General features: G+C 46.0%; 1 protein-coding gene across 1 annotated transcript in view; it reads right to left on the reverse strand.

Moving 5' to 3' along the window:
• Positions 1–15,736, reverse strand: part of Myo16 (myosin XVI) — a 267,093-nt gene that overhangs the window by 65,781 nt on the left and 185,576 nt on the right. Inside the window, exon 27 of the mRNA XM_013022725.1 lies at positions 3,599–3,701. Within this exon, the coding sequence (XP_012878179.1) occupies positions 3,599–3,701 (103 nt within the window). The remainder of the gene's footprint in view (positions 1–3,598; positions 3,702–15,736) is intronic.

Genomic DNA, 15,736 nt, shown 5'->3' on the forward strand with positions numbered 1-15,736 from the left:
ATCAACTAAAACAAACCAACCCCCAAAGCCCATTGAATACAGGAAGAGTGTGTTGAGAACACTAAGAGAATACATCAACATCTCTGATCAAAGCCACGCCACGCCACCACATCACCCCTTTCGTCCGGACAAAATGGCTGCAGACCGCTGATGGAGCAGATACAGTAAGGTAAGCGCAACCGAGAGAACACAGAGGAGTCACACACCAGCTCAGCACAGCAGCCTTCCACCATAACCACCCTATCAACTGGCTTCATCAGAACGCTGGGCCCAGAGGCCAGGTCCCTCAGAGATTCCATTTCCTCTCACTCAAAACGGCAGCCTTGATTTCACCCCAGCTACTTTCCTCCATCTGCAGGTGGCACCCAGAAAGGCTCATGCCAAACACAGCAAGCAAACACCCCAAGGAGTTGTAATATTTGTACAACAAGAATGATTATTACTTATCAACTATGGAAAATTCCTCCTGCACTGCCTTCACACTCATGACTGTATAAAAGGTCAAGTCATAGGCAAACGCACTAGCACTGGGCAGAGAAGGTCTTACGCTCGCCTGACACAGAAGGAAACACAGACGTTTGTGAGTTGCTACGATGTGTGAAGTAAGGACTGGAGACTGGGAGCTGCAGTCTGATCATTTAAGCCTGTCCTTTTACTGGCTCTGATCAACATGAAGTTTCCGCAGAGCCTCCAGGTCCCATTCAAAGGACAAGGGAAGTGTCCCATTTTCAGTTAGGAGAATTGAATTTCCAGCTAACATCGTACACAGGGTTATACATTCAGTGAGGAACGACTCCAGCCCTTCCTGTCTTGTAGCTTCGCTTCTGAAAAATATGCGAAGGAATAACCACTAATTTTACACTCATTTGGTACCAAAAGATAGGCACTGATGGTTTAATAAAGTGACAAACAGTAATGCATGGGCAATGTGACAAGAATGCCACAGGACCCAAGACCTTCGTTATCACCTGCCTTGACTCCAGTCAAACAGCTCCGTATTTAAATGTCTGAACAGATTCATATCCTGGAAAAGAGTTAACAGCAGCCCTTTTTGAAATGATCAGCACGTTGCAAATGACAGCTTTGCTTTGGAAATAGAGGACGTTGACTTCTGAAGTTGGGAAAATGTGATTTCTACCAAAAATGATTTTGCTGTCCAATATACAAGTGCACTATGAATAAGCTTTATCTCTGGAGTCAATTGTTTGTCCTTTGCATGAAGTATATGAAGGAGCTTAAGAGAAGCAGGTAGATAATGCAGTGCTCAGCAAGTGAATCTATCTATTAATCAATCTATTTATCTATCCTCTTTCTCTTCTACTCTCAGCCCTTTCCTCCATTGCGGGCTCTGTCTGACTTTCTCATCTGGTAATTTCAATTTCCTTGTGATGAGTTTAAAAAAGTGAGGAGAAATGGGTTTGTCCATTAATTTTTTCTAATGTTCCTTTGCAAAGTCCCAGGATATGTTTTGATGTAGGAGTTGCTGCTTTGGGAATACCAGCTCAGACACAGATCTAGATGGAGTACTGGCTGCTGGTGGGTACTAATTTGCCCCCAGTCCTCACCCACATTAAACAGCATTTGGTACAGAGTGTTGGGTGTCTCCTGATTGCGTTGTTCTCCCTGCCAGTCATTTCTTAGTGGAAGAAATACTATTCTTTTGCCTTCTCAATATGTGTGTTTGTGTGTGTGTGTGTGTGTGTAGATAGGATCTGGATATATATGAATCTATCTATCTACATTCATCCATAGATATATGTATGTTTTTATTTGTGAGGGTTTTTCAAAGGAAAAATAGGCAACCTGAAAGTCTTGACATTATGTTATTTATGAACCACTACTCTACAATTATTTTAAAATTCCAGCCATGATTCAGTTGAAACGACTCCAGTTACCTACAAGCCTGACAAATCATGCTCTCTGCGAATCCCACGTCTGTATTACGGGTTCCAGCGTGGTGAGCTGACATCACTCGCCGTTAGTAATTCCTCCTTCCTCCTTCCTTTTTTATCCCATCTCATGGCAGCCATGACAACTAGAGTGAGTAAGCTTCCTCCTTCAGGGTGTGATTTAAAGTTCAGCTGCCATTATTAGTTTAAAGATGAAAGGAATGGGGGGGAAGAGAACAAAGAAATCCACTGGGTGGCACAGACCATTATGGGATGACTCATCCGTGCCAACCTCCCAGGCTCTTTGTCATCGACTGAGGAGTTAGGTGTGACAACCCGGTGTGCTCTGCCCATCGCACACAGGCTGCGCCACTTCCAGACACAGTCTGCAACTCTGAACCATCTGCTCACACCATTTCTGAAGCAAAGCCCTCATTTTCAGTCTCATTAATTATCATTCATTTTTACTGGCGGATGTCCTACTCATCGTTTGAAAAGGGATTCATAGCTGCTTTCCAGTATCCGGTGATAGTTCACCTAAGATCTTAGTTACTGTGTTCTCTGTTACCCAGGGGTCTTGGGGTTCTCCTGTCTCAAAACTTCCAACTAGCATCGATGTCACAGAGGTCATAATGTGTTCACCGAATATCCCTTCCCCTCCCAGATCTCTTCTCCCTCAAAGAAGTCAAGGATTCTCTATTCTGGTACTGTTGAAAGGTATTTAACAAAATCCAGAACCCTCTTCTTCTGTCTCTCATGGTTGTGTTCTATGCTTTTTATTTCCTGTCTGTGTTCCTGGGCTCTGTTTCATGCAGAACTGACCATAAGGAAATGCTCCCAAGCTTGAAGCTTTCAAGTACCAAATTGTCCCCAAAGATAGTGACAGTAGCACATGTGGCAATTGGGGTGCAGGACAAAGAGAAGCAGGAGGAAAGGGTTTCCACAGGACTCAGATGAGCCCAACAAGTGCAGTTCTCGGGGCACTTATTAGACCAGCTCTGAGTGAGGACACCCAGCTATTGTCCCTCACTCTCTGACCACTCTGTCTTCTGCTATCATTACAGCTGCATATGAAGGGATGAGCCTCCATGGAGGCTCATGTGTTGAAGGTTTTGGTCCCTGACCTGTGGCACTATGGGATGGGAGTGGAATCTTTAAAAGATGAAGCCTTGGGGGAAGAAGTTAGCCCAGTGGGAGCATGTCCCTAAAAGAGATACCTGGGCCACAGAGTCCCTTTCTCTCTCTGTTCTCTGGACCACACCCCCTCGGTGTGACATTCTGACTAGTCTAGGTCCAGAATCATGCCCCAACAGACTGTGAATTGCAGCTGTATACCAACAGATTTTTTTCCCCTTCCTGTGTGGTGTTTTTCTCAGTTGTTTGGCCACAAAGTTGACTCACAAAGCCGGGTTCGATCACTTTCAAAAGTTTTAGTGACCAAGAAGGAGCTTGGAGACCCAGGCAAACTGACCTGAGCCTCACCTACCAATGGCCTTGAAACAAAGAATCTACTGGATTACCTCAAATTCTAGCTGCCTGATGGGAAACCCCATGGATCAGAAAGCCTGATTGCCGTGTCTCCTGGGAGCACTTGGCCAAAGATACCAAAGAACTTTGTTTTTGTCAGGAAGATGGCGCTTGTTCCACCACGACTCAGTTCATGCTTTCGAAACCCTAAGCTGGCATTTCCCAGCGTGCACGTCACCAACCTGCCAGCCTTGTAATTTACAGTGATGGAGAACGAGCCGACATCTCTCCTCAGTACACAGATCCTTCTTCTCGCCCAGGATCACAGCAGCCAGTGGCTCGAATCTGTCAAAAGCATCAGGAACAAGGGAAAATGAATGTACTTGCCAAGCCGGTGATTATGGTCCATGGGACTGTCTCGGTCACATCATTTCTCAAAATTCTCCTACTTGCTTCCCAGTAGTCACCATTGATGGTATCCTTACCAGCCTGATGACAAACGGCCCTAATCTTTTCAGGACATTATTTTTTCAGGGGCTCAGCTATACCTTTCAACTTATATGTAACACAGTCATGAAGTGGCATAACCATTTTTTAAATTTTCAAGAGAATAAAAATCTATTCATTGTCATTGAAACATCTGATTTGCTCTTTTAAAATATGACTTTGAAGACATTCAAAGTTAGCAGTTAGGGTCCACTATAAAAAGAACATGAAAACACCCACAAGTCTTATCTAAATGAGAAGAACAATAGTTTCTTCCCCATACATTAAATATACAGCATTTCAAACGTTATCTGAGGGCATTTTTACTCTAGAATGAATCTCTGAGTACCTGATTCCCACTCCCTAACTGAAATTCACACCATTATATTAGATCCTTATAGCTATTTTAAAAGTGGCTTTCAAGATTACATCACTCATTAAAACATTTTTGTAAAATTCCCTTTGTATTCACAGCATTTCACCTGACATACACCCAAGATTGTACTGGAGGAGAGAAACAGGAGGAGGAGAGGAAGAGGAGGAGGAGGGAAGAAGAGGAGGAGGAACAGAAAAAGGAGAGAAGGAGGAGGAAGACAGAAGAAACAAGCAAAGCTTAGGCAGCCGAATCTTACTGTATCCTGTGTGTTTATGATTCTTGTGTTGGGGGCTCTATGAGCTCATAGAAACCCCGATGCTCAAACTTATTTGACATGCTTTCCATTAGGGTTTACTCAGTATTTTCATTGCTTCACCTAAAGTCTGTGGGAGAAAACTTCTCATGTCAGTGCTCAATGAAAGTCCTGGACAGCTATGTCAGGCTCATTATTCCCTTTTACTTGTATGGGCTCTGCGATGGACAGGCCAGCCTGTGGCCTAGGGCGGCAGTAACCAGTTGTCTGGTATATTACTGCTCTGGACTGGATGCTATTGTTTTTCTAAAGTTCACAACGCCTTATAAAAACAGGAACGTTATACTAAAAAGTTTCGAGGTTCCCGTGCGACATCAGAAAGGGAGTCCTTTTGGGGAGTTGTTTCGTCACGAGTGTAGAGCCCTTGGAAGGAGTGGCAGCCATCAGAGTTCTCCCCTCCCAGGTATGGGCATAGCTGAAGACTCTACAACCCAAAATTCAGGCTAACAAAGGATGCCAAATCCACTGATGCCTCTATCTGAAAGACTTACAGCCTCCAGCACTGTAAGAAACACATCTCAGATCATGTGTCACGGCGGTTTGAGATGATTAAGAACTTTCAAGTGGAAGACATTTCCTCTTTCCATCTTATCCCAAGTATTGCCATTGAAAACGGAGGACGTGAACTTGCTAGATTAAGAATCTCTTTAACATTTCTAGCCATGAACCGGCCAAACTGAATCCGTCACATGGGTGACAACTCTTCCTTCTCATGTTTGTGTTTTGGCTGGTGTAGCGAACCTCAGGTTCGGGGGGATCTCAAGGCAAACAACCTAGGAAGGACAGAGGCTGAGCCACTGTGGATGGGTAAGCATCCTTGATTTACTGACCTTTAGGTGACTCGCTTTCTCCCCCACCCCCATCATGAAATATACCCTCATTCATGCCCTCGGGAGAATCAGGGCGCTCTGCCACTTAACCAGAGTTGCACAATGAAATGAAATCACTGCAATTATCTTTTTATTCTCCGTGATAATTGTCTCATGTGGGAACTTTGTTCATTATAACCAAGAATTTAATTGATATCATTCAAGTATCTGAAGATAGTATTAGCAAGTCAGAATGAAAAAAGAAAAGAAAAGAAAAGAAAAACCATCTCGTGCTTGGAGCTTTTCTCCCATTTTGTATTGTTCTTTTAAGGCTGAAATGGTATCATGCTGACATTTCAACTGAAAAGAGAAACACAGCATACTGTTCTGCTGTGATTTAAAATGCGGTGTCTTTTGGAATGCGAAGGTCATCTAGAATGGCAGGACACAGCCATGTCCCATCCCGGTGCTAAGACCTGCCTCCCTTCCAGGGCCTTGTGAGTGCTACCCATGCCTGAGCCAAGGTTGAGAAAGACGGGCCTGGGCTCTCATCTCTCCCGCCCCCGCCCCCCCGCCGTCCTAGGCCAAGTCATCTCCACATACTCCTCTACACAGACTTCACTCACCTACCTGGGATGGACCAGCTGGCCTCAAAGCACAGCACAGCTGCTTCTCTACTTGTCTGCTCCTCTCCTTTCACCATGCTGGGGATGAGGAGCAACTGAGACCTCATTCTGGGTCTAGAATGGGTTCCCAAATGATAGCACCTTTGTTCAGGCTCAATCAATCAACTCACCCTTACAGACTGAGCTCACTTAGATGTGAGGGACCCTTTGAAGAGAAGAGAATATGCCTGGAAGGCAAGCAAAGGCCTCGCATTCTGCTGTGAAGAGACTCAGAAAGAAGGGAGGAAGGAAGAAGGAATCAGATATGGTGATGATAAAAGATACAGAGAAAGCTGGGCAGTGGTGGCTCATGCCTGTAATCCCAGCTACTCAGGAGGCTGAAATCTGAGGGATACCGTTTGAAGTCAGCCTGGGAAGGAAAGTCTGTGATACTTTTATCTGCAATTAGCCACTAGAGGGCCAGAAGTGGAGCTGTGGCTCATGGGGTAGAGCTGCAGCTTCGAGCAAAAGTGCTCAGGAACAGTGCCCAGGCCCTGAATTCAAATTCCAGGATTGGCACACACACACACACACACACACACACACACACACACACGCCCCACAGTGCAGAGAAAGAATAGGGAGGGGAGTGTTTACTGTGAGCAGCTCTGTGAACAGGCCAGGCTCTGGGAGCTGTGGGCCCAACAGTCCTGAGCTGCTTGTGACTTCAGAAATGGAAGTGAGAAGCAAGGTACAGTAGATAAGTTCAGAAAGGAAGGTACAAGGAGTAACATGGGCTGGGGTGGGGGAAGGGGCTGCAGATCACTGGGGTGATAGGCGCTGACTCTGCTGAATCCTGAGACCAGGTGTGAGTGGAGTGGCCGTGTTGCCTGGCTTTAGAGCATCCCTGAGCTAGGGAAGGTGAGCATGTGGGCTGGCCCCGTGTGTGGCAGAGCCAGGATGCCAGCCAGAGGGACAGGTAGTTGAGATGGCAGCCAGACAGGGTGAGAATCAGCGAGACTCCACCCGTATGTCAGTCTTCACCCATAGATTGGGGCTTCATGAAGGAAGAGGAGGAGGTCAAGAGACTGCCATGTGGCTTTGCTTCCCGGTGTGAGCACACAGGAAGGCCTGGTATTTCCACCTTGACGCTGAAGGGAAATAATGCAACTGAGAACCAAAAGGAGCATCCAGCTGGGGTCCGGGAGGACATGTGGAGGAAGGGCAGCCACAGCCACACCAGATCCCTCTTCTCCCGGGTTGCCTGCTCCCGAACTGTTTCTGGTTTCTGCCCTGACATGATTTCTGCGCCCTCCATGGAGCATCAACGGGGCACTCCTGGCCATTCGGCAAAGTGAATCTATTCTGTTCAGGTGCAGTGCTCCAGGGGTTCAAACTTGGAGACACATGGAGGGCTTTCAGGTGGCACTGCTGCTTCAGCCCACCCTCGATTTCTTTCCTCCCCTCTTCCACACCCTGAAATATTGACATGAAAGTGTGGGCCTCCCTGACGTTCCTGGAAATATCTGGAACACCGGTGATGTGCAGGGCGGGCTTTGCGTGTGTGGAGGACTCGTGTGTGAAACTCCCCTCAGGAAACTCAACACAGGGGCTGTCTTGACCACATCACAGATTGTGTTTGTTTTGAGTCTGTGCTTCAAGAAAAATGAAGCAGGTAGGCATTGGTAGCTCACATCTGTAATCCCAGCTGCCCAGGAGACTAAGACCTGAGGATTGTGGTTTGAAGCCAGTCCCGGAAGGAATACCCAGGGGAGTCTTATCTCCACCTGACCACCAGAAAGCTGGAAGTAGAGTTGTGGCTCAATCGGTAGAGCACTAGTCTTGAGCAAAAAAAAAGCTCAGGGACAGTGTCCAGGCCCTGAGTTCAAGCCCTAGTATGCACCCTCCCCCCCCCACCACACATGAAAGGATGAAACCAACCAATAATTGAGAGCGGTCTGTCTTCAGAATTCAGTGTTCCTTCTTCTCATTTAAGGAAGTACTGGACATCCATTTCATGGCCCACAGATTATAAACAAAGTTTACATGGCGACCCTCAAGTTCAAGGTAACACGATCACTGTCACTTGACAACTTCAAACCAGGAAGTAATAAAAAACATTTTCCTGCAAGCCATGTAAACCAAATTTTTTTAACCCAGAACAGTTTCTCAAAATGTATTTCTGTTTGCAGAATATTGAGTTCATGTCTACTCTCATAGAGAATCCTGGGAAAGTGGTGCTTTCTCAATCCTGAAACCTCTTAAAAATGGAATTCTCTCAAGAAGTAATTAGTGAACATCTGTAATGAGCAAGATGTTCTGCCACAAAAATGTGCAAGGCGTGTGAGGTGACTTGTAGTGACTGTGCCTCTTCCCAAATTCAAAACACAGCTTGGACCAAAATTACGTCTCAGAAAAAGTGTGGATTTTCTTACTGCAGGACCATAGAGAACGTCCCTTATTCTGGTCATTTTGTAACTGCTTCATTGTAAACGATGGCATCGTGTTTAGAGAATACAAATTCCCTTCTCCCTGGGTGAGGGAATCAGTGGACACGGTGCCAGGAATTGCCTGTTGAACAAATGGCAGATAGAGATGATGGCTAGGGGAAAGAGGGAAAGAGAATGAATTGGTGAAAGACATTTCTTGAGGGTGGAAAGACAAGGAAAATCTTTACCCTTCTAAAAGGAAAGTCTTGAAAGTTTACCTTCTACCAATGCTTGCTGTTTTGCTATTTTCACTTAGGAGACACTTTTTCCTAAAATGGTTCCTTTAATATTTCCTAGGGAGAGTTATGAAGGGGCATGCTGCGGTGTCTGGACATGGACACATACGTGCGGTGTCTGGCCATGGTGAGCAGGGGGTGTCCTGTCTTGCTCAATTGGTGGACTTAAGTAGTCTGTTAGTGTTGCTGCTTGGGTGCATGTCTGTTCTCACAGTGCACACCATGGGAGCGGAAGGGTGATTTTCTAGCTGGTTTCCAGCATCCAGAGGGCTGAGTGTGGCTGCCTAGCAACGGGATGCCGAACGCCATGACAACCGTGAGAATGAAGTGGGTTTGGGAGAGAGAGGAAAGCTCTCTCCACTGGGAGAACGGGGATCGCAGCAGAAGGTGGTATGAGACAGAGAAGAGAGAGGATCTGCATAACATTTTTCTTCTTTAAGGACGTAAAAGAGAAGGAGACATTTCCAAACACGATCTTGCTCTCACAAGTCTGAGTATTCCATCCCAGGCCCTCAGCCTCTTATTTCTGGAACCTGTGGTGATGACATCTCATGATGTCGTGATGGCTTCTCAGCCTGGCTGTCTTCCACCAGGGCTTGCCCCTCTCAAGCTCAAGAGATCGACGGGACCTTTGTGGCTGGCCCCAGGAGCCGCCTCAGTGTGAGCCCAGCCTCCCGGGGTGTGTGGGTCCAGAAGCCAGCCTTGCCTTTAGTTTCATATGGTGCAGGAGCCACGTGAGACCAACCGTCCTCACCTCTGCGGTTGGCGGAGGGCTCTGTCCAGGGGATGAGTCTTCATCCTGCCATGCTGACAACCCCAGGCCCCCCACAGAGGCTACAGGCTAAGAACCACTTCCCTCCTCTTTCCACACTGGAGGAACAGGCCGTTGGCCCTGCTGAGAATGTCCTTGCCATGTCCCTTCTGGCTGAAGAGCTCCGAGGAGGGGAGTGCTAGTTAAATCTACATGATGTGCGTGTACAAATGGATTGGGGTTAGGGAGGTGTTTCCTCGGGGTTACTTGGTTTGGGTGAAGATGCTGCAGAGGAGGTAGCTGTGGAGGAGAGGAGCAGTGAGGGACTGGCCTCCTTACCCCAATGTCACTTGTGCTCACAGCCTGGGCTATGGGGCTCCACACAGGATTCCTCAGAGCCGAAAGAGACAGAAAAGCAGGAAGGGAGAGGAGGAAAGGGGCAGAGGCAAACAGGAAGTGGTTCCTCACCCCAGGCATGAAGATAGGTATTCTGCATCATCACCCTGCAGAGGCTCATGGCCTGAGAAAGTGACATTCAGAAAGGAGCTGGCCAGGCTGGCCAGGGCGGGGCCAGCATCATACCCAGCTGTCAGCATCGCCCCTGCTGAGTCAGCATGAGGGTGTGGCTTCCAGCAGAACTTGCCACCCCCCACACCTCTGTACTAGAAAGGATCAAGGTGACTGGCAGGGAGAAGAAACCAGAAACCATATCTGAGGACTAATAAGACACAGAGAGAAGCAGTCTGTCTCACACCAGGCCCTAGAATTCCACCATTGCTCTTCCTTCAAAGTCAGTCTTCTAACTCATATGTTCGTGGCCTTTTCACCCTCTCCTCCCCTGAGTGGCTGGTGCCAGTTACTAACCCTTTAATGCCATCCTGGCCACCTTTGTTAGCCACTTTTCCATCCTGACTCTACGACACAGCATCTGACGTGTGCCTCAGCCTGATCTGTGCCACACAGCTGACTACATCACACCCAGGGAGAGAAAGGGGAACCACTGAGTCTCCAAGTCATGGCCCGACCAGTCCACGGGACACAACAGAGTCTGTAATGCCACGTGAAAGCCACCCACGCGACGCAGCGCCCTCCTTCTGCGGCTGCTGCCGTCTCCTCTACCCTGTCCATGCTGATGTGTGACGGCTGCGGTAAAGGTGCAGGGAAGGTGACCAGAGTGGCAGGACCAGCTGGAGTCTGCTCACACCCACTCCCTCTCCAGCCACACCTCCAGGCAGCTCACTCCACACTGCAGGACTGGCTCCCGCAAACCGCTGGAGCTACCTACCGCCTTCACCCCACGGCGTGTGTGCAGATACCTCCAGTCACTAAGCCGGGGGCCCTCGGCCCTCCAAACATGGAGCTGGATCATAACACAGAAGGAGCAATGATACCTCAGCTGCCAGGATCCTGCTAAAGCGGTGCCCAGACAATACAGGAATCCACAGCCTGCCTAAGTATCTACATGACAGTGCTCTCAAATGCTCTCGCTCAAAACCAATCATCACCATTTCATCCCCACCGTGCCTGACCAGAACATTCTATTTATTCAATAAAGGGGGAAAAGGGAAACTAGATTTGAGTTGTCTCGGCAGGAGGAGATATCCACTCCGTTTCCATTCCAAAGCCACCTCGCGGCACAGTCCGTTCGAGCCAGGTTTGTTGTTTCTGACACAGCCCTGGGGTATTTTTCCACCATCCATGCACACCCACCTAGCACACACAGGACTCCAGGCCTTCCACCACCTGCAACATTTCTGGAATAACAGTCCCTGTGAAGTGGCCGATGCCGCTGCGTTCTCAGCCAGCCTCTGCTCTCGAGAGGACACTGACTGAGCACATCCAGTTCCCAGCATTCAAATGGATGGGCTGTATTCCTTCATCCTCTGTGCATTTCATAATTCACTGGCTGAGCCATAGCTTGCATTGATCAGGTACAAGAACAGCCTGTTTGGTTAAACTGAAAAGAACAGATGTTGTTTCAGGCTAAATAAGAGACCTCTTGAAGCTATGTAGTTGAGATAAAATTATCCCATCTCTAAAGCAATTTTGCTCCTTAATCAAATATTCACCAGGGCCACGCTGACCTCCTGTTTCCATGCAGGAACAGAAAGTTAAAGCAGGTACATTTGCTTGTTAGAGATATTTGTTATAGTGGTGTTTTCTCTTCCACTAAGGATAAAAGGCTGCTATTAGAAAAAATGACTACTAGCTGGGTGCCGGTGGCTCACGCCTGTAATCCTAGCTACTTGGGAGGTTGAGATCTGGGAATCGCAGTTCAAAGCCAGCCCAGGCAGGAAAGTCCTTGAGACTTATCTCCAATAAACCACCAGAAAACCAGAAGTAGTGCTGTGGCTCAAGTGGTAGAGCGCTCACCTTGAGCTGAAGAGCTGAGGGACAGCACCCAGGCCCAGAGTTCAAGCCCCACAACCAACAAGGAAAAAAACCCAAAACAAAAATGACTACTAAGTTTTGTGGAGATTGGTGGCTATTACAATAAGGATATAGCTTACTTACTTTACATATTAAACAGAAGTATTTATCGCCACAAGAAGCTCCGTTCCCAATTTCACCATTGTTACAACTAGTTAGCACATTATGAAGGAGTCAGGAATGGAGAGTCTAGCTGGGGGAAACAACCTTTCAGGAAGAATGAGACTTAAAGATGGATGACAGAGGTTTGTTCAAGATATAGGGCTTAGCATCTAAATATAACTGTGTGTGTTAATTTGGGGCAATGCTAATTTTAATGGGTGTGTAACAAATTCTTTTAAGGACAAAATACTAATACTAAGCTATTAGATGTTAATGGAAGTGAATTTTAGTATCAGTTGATTGACATGTCACTTTGTTTAAGAAATGCAATATACTGGAGCTTGGAAGGTGGCTCAGTGGTAGAGTGCTTGCCTAGTATGCATGAGGCCCTGGGTTCGATTCCTCAGCACCACATAGGCAGAAAAAGCCAGAAGTGGCGCTGTGGCTCAAGTGGTAGAGCACTAGCTTTGAGCTGAAGAGCTAAGGGACAGCACCCAGGCCCAGAGAGTTCAGGCCCCGCAACCAGCAAAGAGAAAGAAAGAAAAAGAAAGATAGAAAGAAAGAAAGGAAGGAAGGAAGGAAAAGAAATGCAATATACTTGCATATACTGAGACCATAGAATTGTAATAATTTATTTTATATAAAGAATGGAATTTCTATTCTTCTTCCATGAGATCCTTTGCATACGCATATGATACATTGTACCAATGTGACAAAGATATTTGAGAAAAAGTGTGAGACATTTAATCACATTGGGAATTAGAATTCAGTGCTCAGAGAAAATAAATTGTATTTCTATCAGAATAAACCTAGGTTACTTACTTTCATTTTTTGTAAATACTGGGTACATAGGTTCAAATGATAAAAAGATCTATGGTGTTTGTGGTATCTTAGAAATTTAACTATGTCATTATTTGCTGATAAGCATTACTTAATGCTGCAAAGAAATACTTGATTCCTAAAAAGCCTGGTTAAAACTAGCATTGGCTAGTAACTTAAAGAAATTAATATGTGAAATGTTGTCTTTGAATGTTTATTAGCATAACATATGTCTTTGCTGTGGTGCCTTCCTGATGGCCTGGGTTCCCTATCTTGCTATATTACTACTCTTAAAAATTATCAATTAAGATTAGCATATACACAGTCCTGTTAGACTGTGTGCTAGACACAGTGATGAACCAGAAATCCTTGCATCTAGGTGTCCTCTCAACCCAATGACGGACTCCTAGGTCTAGGAAGCCCTCTGGAAGTTCACTAATTCTATGGAGGCTTGATTGGTGATTGATTCTGAGTAAGCTTTTTTTTTTTTAACTCTTGTGCAAGACTTAAGCTGTAGCAGACTGATAACAATACACACAAAGCCATGTCCAAAACAATGCTAATTGGGTCTGACCTGGGCAGTACAAACACATTTTATCATCAGAAAATAAAAATCTTTAAAATCAAATGTTCATATGAACTGACTTAAACATAGTATTAGTGTCCTTCTTATCCAGAGGGCTAAATAAAGCCTCTAGTTTGTATTCTCATTCTGTTTCTAGGCCAGTGATAGTTCTCAGGTGCTGAAAATCAGACAGGAGTACAGCATGCTGCAGTACTGAAAACCCAGCCCGGAGGAGTAGCTGTTTCCTACGGCCATTTTTCTCCCAAACACTCTCCCACACTGCGGAGGCTTTACCACTTTGTGCGTATGACTTTATCCAAGCATCCCAGGTCAAGGCTGCTGACAACCTTTTATAACTCAGATGTAGTAACTCCAGCTTTGGTTTCCCATCACACTGCTCTGCTTCCCGTGCCATGATGCTTCTGTAGTCAAGAAGACCCCTGACTTCTCTCCTGGGGACCACCCACCCCAGTTATTCCTTCTTTCCACCTCACAAGTTCTGTCTCTGATGGATGTGCCTTCCTCATCCCTTTATGAGTGGTATATGTTCTCCAACCTTTGTTTCCAGGCTGTCCTGAGACAGTTCCCCTCAGCAATGTCAAACGCATCCAAAGTTAAAGTTACCATGTCATATATAAACTCATGACTTAGTATTTCGCCTGGAAAGCACACATGGTCGGTCACTCCCGCAACTTCCCATGGAGAGGCTGAACTGACCACCAGACTGAGCAGGCTGGATCTCCCAAGAACACCTCAAGAGCAGCAAGTCCTGTGGCCCTGCCTTCCCACATACCCAAGACTGGACCCACTCCAAGCAACTGCCTTGCACCCAACTCCCCAGGGGGAAACATGGCGGGCTGTTCAGACTGGCTCAACATGTCTCAATTACTTATACCCCTAAATGCTTTTCTTCACCTCACTTATGTGTGTTCCACTAAACCGTAGTCTTCCTTGAACAGGGATTATTGTAGGGAAGAGCCTGCCCGAAACATCTGCCTTGGACATCTAGTGAACTCTTCACACTGTTTGGGGTAACCCCCCTTTAGGGACTTGCCCCACAGAACCCGGCCTAGGAGCCCTTCCCAGAGCAGCCCTTGCCTGTCCTTCGCTTTGTGACAGTACCTCCTGAGAAACTGCTCATCGTTTTCACACATCACTAGACTCCTCCTTCCCACTCCTTGCCCTGCTTCTGCAAATGTGCGCTCACAGACCCTTCCTGGATCTGTGTGACTTGAAGTAGTCTTCAAGACTCAACTCAATGCCACCTTGGTGCTGGAAATCACATGGCCTGGCATGAACAACCTTTTCCTGCACCCCATTGTGTTCCTCAGCGCATCCCCATCGCCATTGTTTATTTTTCCTGGCTTTGGAGAGAGGGGCGATTTTATTAGTTCTGTACTTTATTTCCGGAAGGGTCTCATAGCATCTAGAATATTAATCATATTCACTATCAATTACTGACTTAATAAGGAAGTAAGGAAGGGAACTAGACCTCTTCAATGCTCAAAACTGAACATACATGCAAAGGAAATGAAATCAGTGTGCTCAAGAGACATCTACAGTGCCATGTTTATTACAGTACTACTCACAACAGACAAGAGATAGATTGAAGCTAAGTACGTCTGGAAGACACCATATTAAAAAAGATAAACCAGGCACCAAAAGACAAATTTGGTCTGATCTCATTTATAGGTGAGACTTTAAAAAGAGCCAAATGCCTAGCAATAGAGAGGAGAATGCTGGGTACCACTGGTGTAGTGCAAGAGTCAAAATGGTCAAAGAATAGGAACTTTCACTTATTAGGAATAAAAGTAACAAATTTATTATATGTCATTTGCTATATGTGAATACAGTAAATAATATGTTGCATGATTGAAAATTGCTAATAGTAAGTGTTGGAATAATGCATATGTAGAAAAGCCCAGTTTAGGGGCTGGGAAGTTGGCTCAGCGATAGAGTGCTTGCCTTGCATGCATGAGGCTTTGGGTTCAAGTCCTCAGCTCCACATAAGCAGAAATGGCACTGTGGCTCAAGTGGTAGGGCGCTAGCCTTGAGCTGAAGAGCTGAGGTGCAGCGCCCAGGTCCAGAGTTCAGGCCCTACGACCGACCAAAAAAAAAAAAAAAAGAGAAAAGCCCAGTTTAGCTATTCTGTAATGTATGTGTTTGTCAGAGCAGCACTGCGTACTAAAAATGTAGTTAGTTAAAATTTAATTATTTAAATATTATTTTATATATTAATATAAGTAGCATGATGCATATTCCTATCATCTTTAATATTTAAGATGATTTTAATAAAAATTAGTGCTATTGTCTTGCTGGCAACTGTCCTTTAAGCAAAAGAATTAAATCTAAGGGTTGAACCAAACCATATTGCATTGTGTTAACCATCGGTGTAAAAG

The sequence above is a fragment of the Dipodomys ordii genome, unplaced genomic scaffold, assembly GCF_000151885.1.
Source record: "Dipodomys ordii isolate 6190 unplaced genomic scaffold, Dord_2.0 Scaffold64, whole genome shotgun sequence".
In the NCBI taxonomy this organism is placed as follows: domain Eukaryota; kingdom Metazoa; phylum Chordata; class Mammalia; order Rodentia; family Heteromyidae; genus Dipodomys; species Dipodomys ordii.